Below are 18,716 nucleotides of genomic sequence, written 5' to 3' on the forward strand. Positions count from 1 at the left end.
CATTGGAAGATGAACGCTTTATTCCCAGAGCCACCACGGTTTTCAGGCAAGGTTTGTCCACAGATGGCACTGTGATTAGTAAACGCTATGAAACACACTTTCAACTCTAGATAAGTAAATATTCAGACCCCTGACTCCTGTTGCGCTCACAGTACCTTTCTTTATAACTAGTTATCGAAGCCCTATGTAATTTTCGTGATATGCTGTGATCGTCGTCTAACAGTCGAACGTGGAAGTTACTTTGAATATTGAAATGCCCCCAAAAAACGAGGTTAAAATGGACAAGCACTGAATTTGTACTTTCCGTCAATCTATGATACGCTGAAGAGCAAAATGCGTACGCAATTGCTGCAACTAGGCTATTGTGGGAGTTTTTACATCAGATAAATAATGATTTTCACCATATTTCTATTTTTTAATTGAAGTTTAATAGTACTTTAAGTTATGCTATTTTTTCTGAAAAAACAAACAAAGGGAATATAAAAATGTACTTGTTTTTAATTCGTTGTCTATTAGTCGAATGATTTGTTACAAATTAACACAGATTTAAGTTCGGTTATCTAGAGTAAAAATAACGAAAATTTTCAGCAACATGGTGTGGAACAAAATTAACAAACGCTATTTGCAATTTTTTTTCATTTAGAATTCTTCAAAATGCAGTTGAAGGCATGAATTTATGATTGTTTCCAAAGAGCGCCGGATTCTCATGATCAATTTTGTTGACTTAGCTGAAATGTTTTGAGATTACTTTTTTCTTGTTTCCCAAACAGAACTCAGCAAATCGTATGTTTTTATAGCCTTCCTCATTTAAATCGATTTCTGAAATTGTTTGTTATTTTTGACACCTTGTAAAACATATAGCTAGTAAGGTAAAATGTGTTTATTTACTAATTATTCAAAAAAAAGTTGCTATGAATATTTAATAGTTATTACTTGACATAGTATAAGATACTATACGATAACTTAACTATACGATAACTTAACTAATCGATTTGATCATAAGAAGCTGAAAAAGCAGTTCTCAAACTATTGTTATTACAAAATAAGCAATTATTTCTATAATTTCAAAATTATAACTACTTTTCACTATTATAAACTAGCTACTTCAAAACAGGTTCAAAATTTAACAAAACAGCATTTTATTTGTCACCTCTTGACTTTTCACTCAAACATCTTGTTAACGTATTGAATAATCATACGCAAATAAATATATTTGGAACAAACTATAAAATTTTAGTCATTAACATATTATGAAGCAAATTTCATTTCGTAATATTTTCGAACTTAATAGAGTAAGTTTTGAATGGGAAATTCAGTTATTTTCTCCAACAGTGAGTTGTTACGGAACATAAATAATGCTTCGATTGGGCTGAATTCACCATTTTGATTGTCATGCACGATAAGGACTATTAATTCTGAATTCCGGCAATATTCATTTTCGACTAGCGTCAAGGGAATCAATATCTGATTCTGTTAAAATGAATGAAGCAATTCTGTGATAACATAAATAGCTCCCAGGCAATTCACCTTCATTTGCTTATAAATGGGATTTATAAGTAAGATAAGCAAATTTCTCCTCTTACCAGCAGATCTGAATCACTGTTCCTTTACACAATCGGTAATGTTGTAGACTAAAAACAATAGTTTTTTCTGAAAATTTTGATTTTGAAGTGATTAACTTAAAAGTGTTTTAAAATCAGGAGAAAACCGTATAGTTGCACAGAATATAATTTCAGCGGTTCAGGGTTTCTTACATGCTATGAAAATGTTAAGCAAAATAATTCTCGAAAATTCAAAAATTAATTTATTACCAAAAGACTGTTACTAGTTAATTATATTAGTCAATAAATATTGGTAATATTGAACTTTTAATGATATTAATTAAACCCTAAGTTTTATCGTTTTTCGGATTGAAATTAATCAGACGAATTTTTGTCTGCTTATTTCAATGGTAAAAATGATTCTGCAAATAGTTGGTTAAATGTTTTAAGTTTAAATATTCAACGCTAATGAAGATTTTTCAAACGTTAATAAATTATTTGGTGCGAAACCGTAGATATTGTTTTTATTAAATGTATTATTTCGGAATAAATAAATTATAACAGAGTTCAAGATGTTCAAGCTATGTGATCACTTTAGGAGTTTGTCTTTTACACGTAAATACGACCATAACGACCCTGAGGTTCTCTTGTGATATTTTGTTTTTGTTTTTCCTTTTTTGTTTTTAAGATTGACTTAGTTTACAGCCCCGTATGGTATCCTCTGTCTGAGCGTGCAATGGAATTTATTATATTAAATACGAAAAATATAATAAGTAAGAATGTATAGAATGGAGTTGAATAGTTTAGATAGTCCACCATAGTTACCTGTAAGTTATTTCAATTGATTAAATATGCATGTTTAGAATATTAAAACACAACTTCTTATTTTATTTTACTTTTAAAATTTCAGGGTTAATTCTCCCTTAGGAAATTTCTTTCACATTGATACCAAAACATTGATACCACAACTTTAAGTTATCTCTGTTTTTTTTTTAAAGTTTGTTTTGCTCCAGACTGAGTTTATAGTACGCTTTGATATACAAAACTTTGAGTTCGTACTGTTTAAATTTGATGGAGCATAACAGATTAATGTAATTAAGTTCTATTAATGCAACTGACGGTATAACATTTTATTAAGGAGAAAAAAAACTTTTTTTCTTAGAAATATCACTTCAAAACAGATTTCTATTGAGACAACTATTTTAGAGTTACTGCGTTTGCAAGTAATGACTAGTTGCTGCTGTCATACGCATTAAGGTAAGGAGTGCTATTGTTCTTGTTTTCAAGTGGCGCCATCTATGACCGAAAATTCGACTTCTGATACACCCAATATTCATACCCGTTTACAAGGAGGACCACTTCATAAATCCATTCATAGAACGTTATTGTGACCTGAACCAGAGAACGATCTGTCTCAAATTCAGTATCCTCAGAGGTATAAGTTGTTACGGGAACATGGAGGATTTTGTGACCCGACAGATTTAGCGTGCAGCAGTCACCATTTACTACACGGGGAGTTTTCGGCCTTCGCTGGATTCGAACTCCCTTCAAACGAACATGAGTCCAGCACCCTGCCAACCAGACTACCCCAGCCCAACGAACTAGTAAATCCATTTTTCGTTCATTTTCGGACAATCAGTGACTGCAGAAAATAGCCTTCATAAAACAATAAAATCATTTCGTATTCTAAAACGAATTGAAATTATCAGTGACATAAAACAATGATATAAACAGTGATATAACAATGATATAAAAACTAAGATTGAATAACAATGATTATGTTAACTGATGGAACGAAATTATTATAAAATAAATGCGATAGTAAGAAAATAAATTGCTTTAAATAGCAATGTGAAAATGACATGAAAGAAGCCTATGGAAAGACAATTATTAAAAAAAGTAGCTTTGTAAATATGCTTACAACCGTTAATATGTCGTCAATATGCTTACATTAATAGACGCGTTCAAAAAATTATTCTAACAAATTCATTAAGAAGTCTTTTCCTAAATTTTTTTTCCTTTCGAAATGTTTCATAATAGTCGACAAATACATCATTTAAACAAATTTGTGACTCGAAATGCTGTCAAAATAAATGCCACATAATAAAGAATAAAAAAAAAATGAAATAAAATACAGCTAAAACAACTGGGTTATAAAACGATGTAAAAAAACAAAACAAACTTTGTTAGATTCTAAAAGAAGAGGTAAATTACCTGTCAAAACCGGCCGCTTCCTTTTGTTGGCAGCTGAATTTTCGGTTGAGTCCTTCTCGGAGCCGAGATGTTGATGTTGCGGAAATGCTACAAGAAGAGAAAAAAAACACACACGTGATTTGGACACTTAACTATGTTTAAGATTTGAAACAAAGAGACTTTGGATTAATAACGCTTCAAAGAACATTTTTATAGAGTGATTTGGTAGTTGAACGAAATTATTTTGATTCTCGCAAAAAGCATAATAGATATGTATTTCATACTATAATAAGTACATTTTATCAATGGAAATCTGTTATTAATTAATTGGAAAGTAGTTTATTGAAGTTATACTTCTTATGCGACTTCCAACAAGGTTGCGTTAAACGTTTAACGCTATATTTTTATTGGCCGGGAAATCACGTGGTAGGATCCAGTTTTCCCTCATTCATTTCCATATTGTTTTGGTTCTCACTAGCATAAAAATAATAAAAGTATTGTTTTTCTATAAATATTTTTTTAGTTTGTTTTGATACACATATAATTTAATAGGGTAGTATTTTTTATTTTCAAATTTAGTGGATAACAATTGTAAAAAATGAGTGAAAACAATCCCACGGACAATGCGACGGATTTAAGGTTATGTCAAGGTACGTCTCTTGTGAATATCAATTGATTGTTAGGTTTTCTCTTCTGAAATTACATTATGACGCATTCACATACATTATTAATACAAATACATTTTCCAGGGCGAGACGATGAGGCAACCACAAGCACTTCCACTGGTTCAAGAGGTCCACGAGGGAAAAATGCACAATATTACCGTGATTACAGAGCACGGAAGCGAGCGGAGCAGGAAAAAGAGTCGTTGAATAGAACTAGTGATCCTTCTACGACTGCTGATTCTTCTACAATTAACGTCGCAGGTTGCGAAGTTTAACTTCTTCCGCGCGGAGGGACTCCACGCACTATTTTTTTTTAATTGATTGGAAAGTAGTTTATTTTTTATACTTATTAAAATTTTGAAGTTTAATGGGGAAAACACTTATAATATTTATATAACTTATTTTAAACTTTATTGGACATTTGTTTTGCTAATGTAGACTATGGGAAATATTCCAAAACATTTTTAAAGCTCAAAAAGTATCCATATGGATTGCTATCAAAATATTCATTTTTACCGTTTTTAAAACCATTCAATAATTTTTTTCTTCTTAATTTTGTAAACAATTTTGTAAACAATTTTGTATAGTTTATGTATATTAAATAATAGGGGCTGGGTTAGCCTGGTTGACAGGGTGCTGAACTTACGTTCGTGGTGAGAACGGGAGTTCGAATACTCCCCGCGTAGTAAATGGTGACTGGTGCACGTTAAATTTGTCGGGTCATAAAGTCCTTTATGTTCATTAAAAATTGTACCTCTGGGGGTACTAAATTGGAGATAATCGTTCTCTAGTTCAAATGAAAATTATGATCTGTGGATGAATGCATGGATGTATAAATGGTTACGCCCCATATACTTGTGTGGCAGAAGTCGAATTCTTGGCCATAGATGGCGCCACTGGAAAAAAGTACAATCGCACTCCTGACTTTAACGGACAACAACAACATATTAAAAAATTGAAGTTCTAAAAATTCCTAAGCTATGATCCAATATTCCAAAAATGATCTAATATTTTACTGTTTCGCAAATCTTAATGCTTCCTAAGCTTCTAATTTACCCTCTTTGTCTTTATAAAAACGAATATATCAAAAAGGATAATTCATCTCAACTGTCAAACCTTTCTTTTCCAGTCAAAACTGCCGAAAGAGAGGAAGCACGTTACAGAGCACGTAGGACGAAAAGAGACGGAGAAATAAAACAGTGCACTTGCTCTACTTCTATTCTAGCTCTAAGGGGAAAACATAATAGGAGTAAATTTACACTTTCATATGATTTCAGGCAGTTCTCTAAGTAGCCGCACAATTCGCTATCCCCTAAAAACTGACACGGTTACAGAACATCTTAACGAAGAACATTGCAAAGTAACTAATTTCAAATGACTTTGATATTAATTCTAATAGGGAATTGATAAGTTGCAATCATGATTTCTAAATTGCTAATTGTTAAAAGTACTGGATTTTATTTTTTTCTCAATGTTTCAAATTTAGCTTTAACGCTTATTAATTTTTCGTCTTCTAATTTTATGTCAGCTGAAATTTGGTTACTTAATCACGTAAAAAGAGCTTCGAACAATCTTCCGTTCTTTCTGAATTCCATCCATTATATTATTAATACTTTATACAAAATTCGAAATTCTTCTTAAAACCACGTCTTTGTTCAACACAATTGTTAAGAGACTCTACCAGAAAGTACAATATTCTGTCGTTCTCTACAATAAAACTACTAAACTAAAATAAAATTATTCTTAATCCATTAAAAAAAAAAGGAAAAAAAAAAAAGAACAGGAAACATAACACTTATTTCACACAAAAATTTGTTCTATAATATCACCATAGCAACCGATCATACAAATTCTAACTTATAGCTTACATATACTGAAATAACAAATAAATAAAATCTAGCTTACAACTTGCATACATTCAAATAACAAATAAATAAAATCAAGTACTGTTAACACATATATTAATTTCCCTCCATTGCTATTAAAAGTACAAAACATGGATGCTTTATATTTGCGCATTTTCTTTTCTTCTATTCTAGTTCTAAGGATAAAATATAATAGCTAGACATTTTCCTATTTGGAACTGATTTCAAGCGGCTTTAAGCAATCACTCTGTTAGCTACTCTCTAAACACTGCCCCGGTTGCAGAAAATCTTAATATTCGATTACAAAGTATCTAATTTCAAATGAGTTTGATTACAATTGTAACTAGGAATTGTTATTTGCCATCGTGATTTCTGAATTGCATATAATAGTACTGATTCTAGTGATTTATTTAACAATATTCAGATTTAGGAGGTATGGGAGATGCGTTTCCCGTTATTTAACGACTGAATAATGACATGGTTTTTGACTTTTTACATGGTTGTTTTATACGAAATAACAACGCTCGAAATAAATTTTTTATGAGGTTATTAGAATTAGCCAAAGAATTAAAAATAAAGCTAATTTAAAAAATAGCATTGCTTGTGAAAATCCGGTTACAAACAAACAAACAAAGCGTAATCACTAAATGTTAGACCAGTGTATAGTTTGTATATGGGCAGAGTGTTTAAAACATTATAATTTCAATTAATTATATATTAATACCACTTCCTCTAATGAACGTCAAATTATTAATTATCCTTGTTTGGTTAAGTCACTCATTTCATTAATGAATGATATTACCCCTGGCAAATAGAATACAAGGATCGAAATACATTTACCATAATTATATTCATTTTTCATATTTTCGTCTTGTATTAAATACTTTTAATTCTCTTCCCCTTCTAATCTATCAGAGAACGGCAACAACTTCCCGAAGTGGTAATTGCCCCCAAAATTGCCCTAATAGCGATAGAACCTTTAATTGTATTTCCATCTGCTGCTATGTTAAAATCGGATGTGGGGGGACCTGTGTAATTCATTTTGACTGCGCCAAAAACATTACAAGCCAAGAATGACAGTCAACCCGTCCTTGGCGCTGTGTAATGGCTGACAGATCTACTAATGATCGGACCAAGCTCGTTAGCACAGCCAATCTAATTACCCTAGACCTAATGGTATTGATAACGCCAACAGCGGTCGTGAACTTTTATTAAAAGTGAAAATGGAAATTCGATCGATCTCGCGAAAAAGGAGACGTCTTTAATGAAAATGGCAACAAAAAAAAAGTTCGAAAGATTATTCGGGAAATATTAAGACGAGAAGAGCCTACATTAATAAGCCTGAATCCTTGACACAGTCGCCGAAATTAAGATAGTAATCATCGCTGAACATTCAATCAAGATGAAGATTTCTAGATGAAAAGGCTGGCATCTTTGGGCTCATTAGGATGTTTTATTGGCGCGTTTAATGGCGAAATTAAAATAGGGCTACCACTTAAGGTTGTGCTGTTGTTGGAAGATATTAGATAGAATCTTGATTGCCACTGTTTGCCATGGTTCAGGGGGTTAATAAATCCAGAATTTGAGAGATAACACTATCACACTTACTGCAGTTATAAATCCTGTTATTTTGAAATACTTATTAGCTCCTCGATAAGCGTTAAATGGAGCAACAGATACCTTAATCGTCTGCTGAACACATGCTTCATTTTATGTGTGTTAGTAATATCTATACAGTTTTCGAACTTCCACGATTGCTAAATCTTTCTTTTGCCTCAAGTTATGCATGAAAATGCAGAAAGTTTCGAATGAAAGTGACTAAGACAAAACCATTTTTCTACAAAATATTGTGTGAACAAGATCTAATGTAAACATGATGTTGATTAGAAAGTTAATGTTAAAGTTATGCATGAAATGAGAGAAAGTTTTGAATGAAAGTGACTAAAACAAAACCATTTTTTTACAAAATATTGTGCGGACAAGATCTAATGTGAACATGATGTTGCTTAGAAAGTTACTGTTCAAATTATGTATGAAATGAAAGAAAATTTTGAATTAAAGTGATTAAGACGAAACATTTTTTTACAAAATATGTAGACAAGTTCTAATGTGAACATGATGTTGCTTAGAAATTTAATAGATAAGCGCACGGGTGTAAAATACTAACAGTATTATTAAAATATGAAAAATCCACATGATCCCATCTGGGAGGTTGCTTTCTTGAGATAAATGTCAATGTCAGTTTCACAACCTCGATTTAACTAGTCAGTGATTTTTTGTCAGATTAAGTTTATGACACTGTATAGCTCCTTACGTTGAGTGTGCAATATTATTTACCGCAATTAAACAGATTCTGACTTTTCTTGCCATTAAAACTATACTCTCCAAACGTAGAAAAGTTCTTTCTTATAAACTTTGTAAAATTAACTGAAATTAATGAACAGACAATTTTGCTTTAAAATAATATTTTAGCGGTTTGGAAATCAAAAATTCAATTTCTTTGAAAAATGCACAAAATGGTTTACAAGAAATTTCAATAAGAATTATATGCATGGTTTTTACAGGAAAACTTCAGGTAACTGATGTTTACATTCGTTTAATATTGATCATTACGTTTAATTAAACATTTTAATAGACATTTTGAAATTTTAGAATTATTGTGATTTCCTTGCAACTTTTAGTTCCTTGATGTACCTTAACCATATCCAAGTTCTTTAACTTTTCCGTTGAAAATAAATGGAGAATCATAAGTAAATTTCGCAGAAAGTGAATTGCATCGTTTCTTCTAGAAATAACAGCCACCTTAGAAACCGGAGCAAATTTTCTGAATACCTACGAAGGAATCACGTTTTTTATGGTAGTTTTTATACAAATCATATACCCTCGGTATGATTGTATTTATAAAAAAATCTTACATTGCGTGCCGATAATGTTTTCTGTTGTGGTTTGCTTTTTTTGTTTAATGTGTTTAGTTGCAGTTTTTTCGTTGCTGCATGCAATACACGCCAGACACCAGCTTACGTAAGTTCTCAAGCTATTTCCATCCTTTGTTCAGCACTTTCAGCCTAAGTTAAATTTTTTCAAGATCTCAATTCACAATTGAATAGAGAATTCGGTTGAAAGTAGGTTAATGGAATTGAGGTACTAACTGTATCAACGACCCTTTTTATTTAAATTTTCCAAAAGTAGGTATAAATTTGTTCTGCCAAAACATAAGAAATAGCTGTAAAAATTAACTTGAGGTAAAAAAAAAAAGAATTATACGAAATAAAAAAATAAATAAAAAAGACTTACCTTCCGAACTTTGGCGCCTAACTGAAGAAGTATCTTTAGTTGGTTGACTTGTTGGAGGTTGTATTTCTGCAAAACAAAACTTTGAATTAAAAGTAATTGAAAAACTTTTTAATACTAGCTGCGATTAAAAAGCAATACTTTCATGCCACACCAATTTAAATTTTTAAAGAAATTCACAATGATTAACACAAGTTTTCAATAAGTTATGGCGGGCATTGTTTTTGATGTTTAAACACTTTTATAAATAATTGAGCATGAACGAAACAGTTTACACACTTTAAATAATTTTATGAAAATAGGTAATTGTAAGGTAATATTAGATTTGAGAAATAAACCAAGTTTATAACGAAATATGCCTTAATATCCGTATTTTTCAGATTTCAATGTTTCTCATGATTTCAACAGGGGATAGTGTTCGCCTACCAATGAGGTGAACTGGTTTGAATCCCAGCGATGGCTGGTCGATACAAATTCCCAGTGGCCCCCATCCCCCCAAGCTCTTGGGCGCATTCTTGGGCAAATTCTAAATTCCCCCCCCCCCCCAAAACCATTCGTTTTATTTAGTGTAAAAATTCCCCCCTTGATGGGGGTCCCTGCAAATTCCGCATCCGGCTTGCACCAACCTTAGTGCTGACGTTAAATATCCTCAGTGGTAGACAGATCATGTGTTAGAGTCCCTAGCTCGTCAGGCTAATCATGGGAGGTTTTCGTGGTTTTACTCTCTATGTAACGAGAATACGGGCTAGTTTTATCAAAAAGCAAATTTCTCCCAATACTCGATCCAGGACTTCCTTTGTCTTCTGGATTGGGTTCAAAATTACAAGACTATGGTGTTGAAGATTGGTAGTCGCAAACTAAAAATTGTGTCAGCTGTTCAACGACGGTAATATGCTTAAGAGGACGCTATGCCTAACGGTGAGATCTTTCATCGCAAATTCTCTTTCATTTTCATAAGTAATTTAATATTTGAAGTCTAGAAAAGGTAAGTTCAGTCAAACCTACTGTAAGTCATTAAGTTCAAATTGCTGAAAAGGAATTTCAAAATATTAAAATGCAAACAAAGTATTGGAAGAGAGTTTTTTTTTCAGAGTAATCCTAAGTTATCGTATCATAATTTGTTTGCATTTTGATATTTTGAAAGTTTCTTTTCAGCATTTGAAATTTCATGACTTATTCTAAGAGCCGGGATGTCCTTGTTGGTAGGACGCTGGGCTCATGTTCGTGAGATCGTGAGTTCGAATTCCGATCTGTGGATGAATGAATTGAGTACGACTGGGCCCTCCCTGTAGAATGGGCAGTGACGTGTATGTGGATGAAGTATTATTCTTGGCCATAGATGGCTCCACTGGAAAACAAGAAACGCATCCTCTGCCTTAAAAGCACTTTCCATTAACAGGCTTGCTAGTATTTGCAAGGGGCATCATTAACAACATGACTTACTCTAGAATTGTCTAAAAACTCACTTTTCTATACTTTAAATTTTAAATAACTAATCGAGGTGAAAGAGAATTTGCGATGAAAAGTGTCTCCCATGTTATAACGTCCTCTTAAGTCAGCTTAATTCCCATTTTTCTCATGTTCGTGATTCCTATGTTTCCCAAGTTTCCGCTAGTTTACAATTTTTTTTTAAAGCATTATGTGTTTGTAATTCAGTATTTAGTTGTACATTAGTGGACGTAATCCCAAAAAATTAGGTCGTCTGTTCAACGACGGTACTAAAATAAAATACTCTTTAACAGATTTGCTGTATCAAAATATTTTACCGTAGACTTTGACTGAACCTTCCGTTGAGCCGAGTGAGTTCTTCGAGAAACACATGTAGATGCCGTAATCCTGTGGTTGAATGTTTTTGATTGTGAGTCGTATATGAGATTTGTACGTCTTTTCTTTGCTCACTATTTGAAGTTTTTCATTGGAGATCAGCATTTCATTCTGTTTCCTTCCCCAGTAGTTAATAGATGTGGGATAAGCTTCTGTATGACAGTCTAAGGTCACATCTCGTCCCATCACCACTCCAACTAATTGATTCGGAATCCAGAGCACCGGTGGAACTTAAAAAAAAAGCACATTTCATCATCATACTTACTTTTATATATTCTTCGATTCAAATTGATTAATTTATTAAAAAAAATAAATGAAGGCTACTGAAGTTTTTATCAAGTCATAATTATTTAGTGGGGTTGTTACTTATTTTTAGAGAAATTTAAATACATAGATACTAGAGCGACGGGTCCCAATCGTTTTCAGTTATGGAACCCTAAATAATTAACTCTTATTCAGTGGATTCGTCAATGAAACAATAAGATTTCATCAATAAAACAAAAAGAAGAATAAATGTTTCTTAATCATCAATTATCTTAAGTTGGTTTTTTATGTCCGATAGTCAAATTCGAAGTCGCGGGGCTGTATTTAGTCTAGTTATAATTTTTTTTTTTTGGTTTAATATATATTTATATCTGAAAATGAATAAAAAAAAACAGAAATATGGTTTTCCTTTAAATAAAAACTAAAACTAACAGATATAAACGTTGAAAATCGTTATGAGGAAAGAATTCTTATTAATAAACTTGGTAGTTTTATTTTTATTTGAAAAAATACGATAGTAAATAGCTATTAAAATTTTATTAATACATTATTTTTTTTAATAATTCATTCAATGTATTGTTCCTGGAAAAATTATAATTAATAGGAAAAATTTTCAATTTTTTTCAATGATTTTTTTCTTTAAATAATTTCACAAGGGCAACCGAAATATGAAGTAAGCGGTGGTTTAATGATTGGATCTAACAATAGTTATAGTTTTCTCGGATTATTTTTTAAAACAAATACTTTAACTCTCGGAATCCCTTTTTACTCTTCCACGAAATCCTAGGGTTCCACGGAATACTATTTGGGAACCACTGTACTGGAGAATCAAGTTCTTTAAAAATTAAGGCAAAATCAGTATTTTTTTTAGATTCTCTTTTCTATTTTTTAAACAGTCAGAATCGTCTGAGAAGGAAGTTTGGGGCAATTTTTGTTACCATGTAATTAAATTTTGTAAGTTATATTTTGACTAGTTTTGTACGTTGTTAAGTCATTTTATCTACCATTTAATCTTTGGTACTTTATTTGCTTTTTACTGTTAAATATTTCCCAAGAAAAGTACGCCATTTTTGGGGCTATAATATTTACTCTAGATCCGTCAAAATGAAGTACTTTTATGTTCGTTGTCTTTTAAAATACTGTTACATAGAATGCCAATTTAGGTCATTTTAAACGTAATAGTTTAAACAAAGCAGCTCCCTTGTAAAAAAAAAGTTGAATCTAGTTTATTTTGGTTCGTGTAAGCGAAAATTCAAATAAAATAAAAATCCATTTCAACGATAATTGCAATAATAGTGAGTGAAAAATATTCTAAAATATAGCAATCTTTCTACGAACATTCAGCTTTTTTTTTCGCATTAATATTTTAAAGTTAACTTAGATATTTATCATAATAGTGAACTTCTCGCAATATGCCGCACACGTTACATTGAGCTTTTATTATAATTATGGTCATCTACGTAGCAACTATTTTAACTTTTAACATCAAGAGAAATGTAAAACATTCATTTATACATAATAGCTGTAATATTATATTAACTATTAAACTGCGTTTTAAGTTTCAGAACATTTCTTCCATTTTGGAATGAAAAAAATCTGTGTGATAGTTATCAAATATTTATATCTTCATTGATGTCGTTAAATTATGCATTTTATTTAATAATTGTGCGCGATTTCCGTTACTGTAAAATAATACCAATTTTACTCTCACAAGAAAAAGTTTTACTTAGGAAATAAATTTTGCATTTGCATTGTTTTACTTTTGGTAAATGTTTCTTAGAATAAACAATGGTATCTTTTATTGAATCACTCTTTTTATTTAATAATAAAGACGATTTATTATGTTGCAATTTCCGTTACTGCAAAATATTACCAAACTCCCTCCGTTTTACTCTCATAAGAAAAAGCTTTATTTACGAAATAATATTTTGCATATGAATTGTTTTATTTTTGGTAAATGCTTCTCATAAAAAAACAATGGTATTTTCAGTGATTCACTCTTTTTATTTATTAAAAAAGACGATTTATATTGAGTGAGATTTCCGTTATTGCAAAATGTTACCAAACTCTCTCCGTTTTACTCTCTTAAGAAAAAGTTTTACTTACGAAATAATATTTTGCATTTGCATTTTTTTTTTGGTAAATGTTTGTTAGAATAAGCAATGGTATCTTTTATTGAATCACTATTTTTATTTAATAATAAATACGATTTATTATGTTGCAATTTCCGTTACTGCAAAATGTTACGAAACTCTCTCCGTTTTACTCTCTTAAGAAAAAGTTTTACTAAGGAAATAATATTTTGCATATGAATTGTTTTACTTTAGGTAAATGTTTCTTAGAATAAACAATGGTATCTTTTATTGAATCACTATTTTTATTTAATAATAAAGACGATTTATTATGTTTCAATTTCCGTTACTGCAAAATATTACCAAACTCTCTCCGTTTTACTCTCATAAGAAAAAGTTGTACTAAGGAAATAATATGAATTGTTTGAGACATTCTTACAGTGAACATGAAGAATAATCCTTCTACTGACGGAGGGTGGGACACCATTGGCTGCTATACACAAATAGGCTCCAGTATGCAGTCGACTCACTCGCGTTATACTTAGCACTTCACCTTCATATGTCACAGCATTGGGATCTGCAACACAATATAATTTGGTAAACAAATGTACAATTTTTTTTTTCTGACAAGGTTTTTAGAAGATAAATTTTTTATTCATTTTTTTCCCTCACCTGTAACTTTTTTCCCCTGCCATGCTCCTAGAGGTATTGGCTCATTGTCTTCCCGTCTCCACGTGATGTTGGGAGCAGGATATCCAACTGCCTTACATGTGAGCGTCACATTGGCACCTTCCCGAACTACCACGTCACTACTGCTCCCCTGATCCAGTATATCTGGAGGAACTGAATAAACACATAAAAATATTATGCAAACGATTATAAGCTAACTGTAGTGTTAATTAAAACGGTTGATACAAGTGCTGAATCAGAAATTTCAAAACAAAACGTCAGTTGGCGAGATTTGTTTGCTGGTAACCAACATTGGGGGTTTAATTTGAAATAGATGGAATGGTTTCTGTACTTTTAATGCAGACGAATTTTATAATTTCTAAATTTTTACTCAAATTTCAATATTTCTTTTGCTTTTATTGTACTAATTTTCAATAGTTATATATCATCAGTAATTTTTCATCTCCTTTTTACTCTTATCATGCGTTCATTTTCTGTTTATGCTATGACACATGTATTAAATGTTACGTTATATTTGTGTTAATGTTATTCTTATGTGCACAAAACATGTTGACATTTTCGGAGTGTAGAAGAGAAAAAAGACTTCAGACAATAGTTTAAAACATATGTAAGATTTGAAACTGAATTTGAGACCATTTTTTCAGGAGAATGTGTATATAGTTTACCCATTTGGAAACTATAGCTTTCACGGCATTTTGGTTTTTCGCACTCATTTTAAACTGCGCATGCAAATGTGAGAAACTTTGATAAAAAAATAAACGCTTCCTTTATAATTAGAAAAAAATTGAATATTCGAGTTTCTACTACTTAAACTCATTTAACACTAGAAAGACTGAAACTTAGTATATACCCATATTGCCCAAAAGCAGACAAAATGAATGGATTGTAAAAGAATAAATAATGCGTAAAGAAATTTGCTTAAAATTAATTTTCAATATTTTTTATATTACTTACAGTTATATAACAAGTTATTAGTAAATATTAACAATAAAAAAAATTATATGTTGTGCAAAATTCCAAGAAATTGTGTCATGATATACACCATTGTTTTTCTAATTGAAATTACAAGCAGTCAAAATAACTTCCTTAGGCAATCTAGTGTTAACTACAAAAAAGGTCGCGAGGGCAACGTTTCCTAATTGTGCGAACAATATACACATCCTTATGAAAAAATATTGTTAAAATCAGTTTTAAGGTTTTAAATATCTTACAAACTATTGCCTAAAGCTTTTTTTTTTCTCATACACGCCAAAAATATCAACATGTTATGTGCACATAAAAATAAAAATTATAAAACAATTCTGAAAGACTCATATACGGGAATTATTTTTCTGAATTAAAAATTCCTTTAGAATTTAAAGCTTGAGAGTAAATTTTTAGAAGATATATAATAGTATAGTTTGCCAGTTGCTCAAAGGTTGAAAAATTTAATGAAAACAAAATATTATTGCAAAATAATCCTATTTTTTCATCTTTTAGGAACAATGATATAAGAATAGATACTCTATTTTAATTAAAATCGCACCAGGCTAGTTGTAGAATTTAACAACTATAAATGTTTGTCAGAATGTTAATGAATAACTATTATAATTTCTGTCCATTCACCGAAACAGTTTTCCAGTTCGAAACTTTTGCTCTAACCAAACGTATTCCAATAAATTAATCAACGCCCTTTTAATACTTAATGGAGTTCAGAAGATAAACCAAACCGACAAATATGACAGCAGCGCCATCTTTCGATTAGGTGGGGAACAACTCCACTTTCAAACGTCATCCATCAAGCGGATCTATTGCGAGGGTGGGAAAACGAATGGTCTTCGAAGTAAAGGGGAAATTGAGACGGGGCGAAAACGAAATGATATAGGGGTTGATGAAAATCGTTCCAAAATCTTGCATTAGGCAGAGGTTAGTCATAATTGTAACCCTTGGGATCACTTGTTCGGCTATAAATTTTGATAATTGATTCGATTGTCATTCTATCTCAAAGCTAACGACCATTCACTGCGAAATTAAAGAAAGAATCGGAGTTAATATCGGTGGGCAGTAAAAGTCTTTCGTATCTATTACAAAGATTTGAGATAGACTTTAAATGTTTAAATGAGGAGGTTATAGATCTTCGGAACATTATAGTGTTCGGAAAATAGAATGGTTTTGTTGGAAAGTGAAAAGACTGGACGATTCTCTGAGATTTTTAATTTACAATATTGTACAACTCTCTCTCACTGATTTTTGAGGTAAAAAAAATAATAATTTTTTTCCCTTATAAAAAATAGAAAGTCTTATTGGTAGTCTTATTCTTTAAATTCTATAGTTTTTTTGACAGCGTATTAGTTACTAGATATGAAGCCTTATTTTTTCTATTTTGTGAAAAGTTTGTAGTTTTGTAGCAGATATTTACTATCTGCTACAAAATTACAATTTTACTCTCTTTCTGTTACATAGTACTAGGTGAAAGCCGCAAATAAGTTACCAGAAGTTTGTTTTTATAGTGTCTATGCTTAGTCGAAACTTCCTTTCATTAGTAGGAGAGTAGTTTCATAAAAAATAAATTCAAGTTTTTGAAAACAGCGAAAGACTTTTTTTCCGATGTAATATGTGTTCGGGTTTCAGCTATTATAAACTGTAATATCTCGAGCAATTCAACCAATGTAAACAATGATGGCAGGCGGCCATAAGGAATCTACCATCAAGATTGTTTATTACGAACCATTCCAAAATTGAAGTTGGTTGTTTTGTAACAGAGAGATTAAATAGAAAATATGGATTTTAACAGATATATATATATATATATATAGACAGAAATATATATTGTCGTATTAGAACTTCAATATATATCTCAAGAATCATCTCCTCTATGAAGAACACAGATGCTTGGCGGTGAATAGTTTTAAAAGAAAAGTATATGAAATGATTACCTAAGACATCTAAATATCCAACCTGACTCTTCATGGGCACTGTGTTGACTTGGCACATGTAACCACCCTTGTCAGATTCTTGAACATTTCGAATCTGAAGGATGAATTGGCGATTATCGCTGTGGCTCAAACTGATGCGATAATTGCGGGTTATGATGTGGTGATGGATTGTCAGTATGGCTTTCGTCTCCACTTTGATCCAAGCAGCCTGAAATGAGTCTCTATGATGCAATATGACGTTTAACTAATTTTCAAATATTTCTTAATAGCACCATTTTAACTTTCTTCAGTTCTGAATGTTTTCATTGCATTAAAATACTGAAAATGAGTTTTAAACAAGTCAATTTCCCGTATTTATATATATAAGTTTTTTTCCCCATCAAATATATAAAAATTGCATTAAAATTAATTCACATTTTTTGCTGACAATTGTGCTAGAAATTCAATTTTCGTGCGTGAAACATGCTGAGTATGTGAGACGTGCTGAGCAAGTGAGTCATGCTTCTTGCAAAAATTTTGACCAAAACTGACATGATTTATGACGAAGAATTTCCGCATATAGTATATAAAAGTGACATCTGTAACAACAGGTACTATCGTAACAATAGGTTCAAGTATATCTGTAACAACAGGTATAGTTCGTCCACCAGGGCTCCTCCTTCATCACGTGGCATCCAACGATACTATTTCGCTATTTCTGGGAGAAGGATGTGAGCAATCCTGAACAAGGTTGCTATTTGGAGATTGTATGACAAAAATATTTATTTCGTAATCTTCATGCGCATTTTTTTAGCATTAAATATTTCATGAATTTAATGAAATTTCTCTCTGAGTGAATAGTTCGTCCTTTTCGAGACATTTTGCGGGAAAAACGGCAGTTTTTAAATTTAAAATGTATTTAATTAGCTAGAAAAACGAAAGGTATAATTGCAGATGATAAAGCAAAGTAAGTGATAGAAAAATAATTCACCGTTTGCGTTTGGGGAGCATTAAAGGTTGTCTCATTTTCAAGAGCGGAGATGCTTCTCCTCTCAATCCCGCGTGCTGAAATGGAACTCTGCGTCCGAGGAGGTGGAGCCAAGTGCCAACTCCTGGTGAACGAACTATACTATCGTAACAGTGGATACATGTTTATCTCTGTAATAACAGGAACAAGTATAGCTCTAACAACAGGTGCTATCGTAATAACTGGAATAGTTTTGTGCTTAGTGAAAAATGCCAAGCAAGCATAATTGGAAACTCATCTTTAAACATACAAAAAAAAAGAAGCTTTTATTATGCAAGAAAATTAAATAGCTTAAATTAAACATCACAGAACTTTCCGGAAAAAAGAATCAACAAGAGTATTTTACTCTCTATATAATCTTTTCAATCACAAATCTAATCTAAATCTGTC

General features: G+C 31.4%; 2 protein-coding genes across 2 annotated transcripts in view; one reads left to right on the forward strand and one right to left on the reverse strand.

Annotated features, from left to right (window-relative positions):
* The window catches only part of LOC107455484 (uncharacterized), a 383,034-nt gene that overhangs the window by 81,888 nt on the left and 282,430 nt on the right, over positions 1 to 18,716 (forward strand). The window lies entirely within an intron of this gene.
* LOC107455482 (lachesin) overlaps positions 1 to 18,716 on the reverse strand; it is a 174,377-nt gene that overhangs the window by 8,284 nt on the left and 147,377 nt on the right. Inside the window, exons 3-8 of the mRNA XM_043041967.2 lie at positions 17,321 to 17,528; positions 14,388 to 14,558; positions 14,155 to 14,292; positions 11,322 to 11,609; positions 9,559 to 9,624; positions 3,756 to 3,842 (exon numbers count right to left, since the gene is read on the reverse strand). Of these exons, the coding sequence (XP_042897901.1) occupies positions 3,756 to 3,842; positions 9,559 to 9,624; positions 11,322 to 11,609; positions 14,155 to 14,292; positions 14,388 to 14,558; positions 17,321 to 17,528 (958 nt within the window). The remainder of the gene's footprint in view (positions 1 to 3,755; positions 3,843 to 9,558; positions 9,625 to 11,321; positions 11,610 to 14,154; positions 14,293 to 14,387; positions 14,559 to 17,320; positions 17,529 to 18,716) is intronic.

This window comes from Parasteatoda tepidariorum, chromosome 3, assembly GCF_043381705.1.
Source record: "Parasteatoda tepidariorum isolate YZ-2023 chromosome 3, CAS_Ptep_4.0, whole genome shotgun sequence".
Classification (NCBI taxonomy): Eukaryota; Metazoa; Arthropoda; class Arachnida; order Araneae; family Theridiidae; genus Parasteatoda; species Parasteatoda tepidariorum.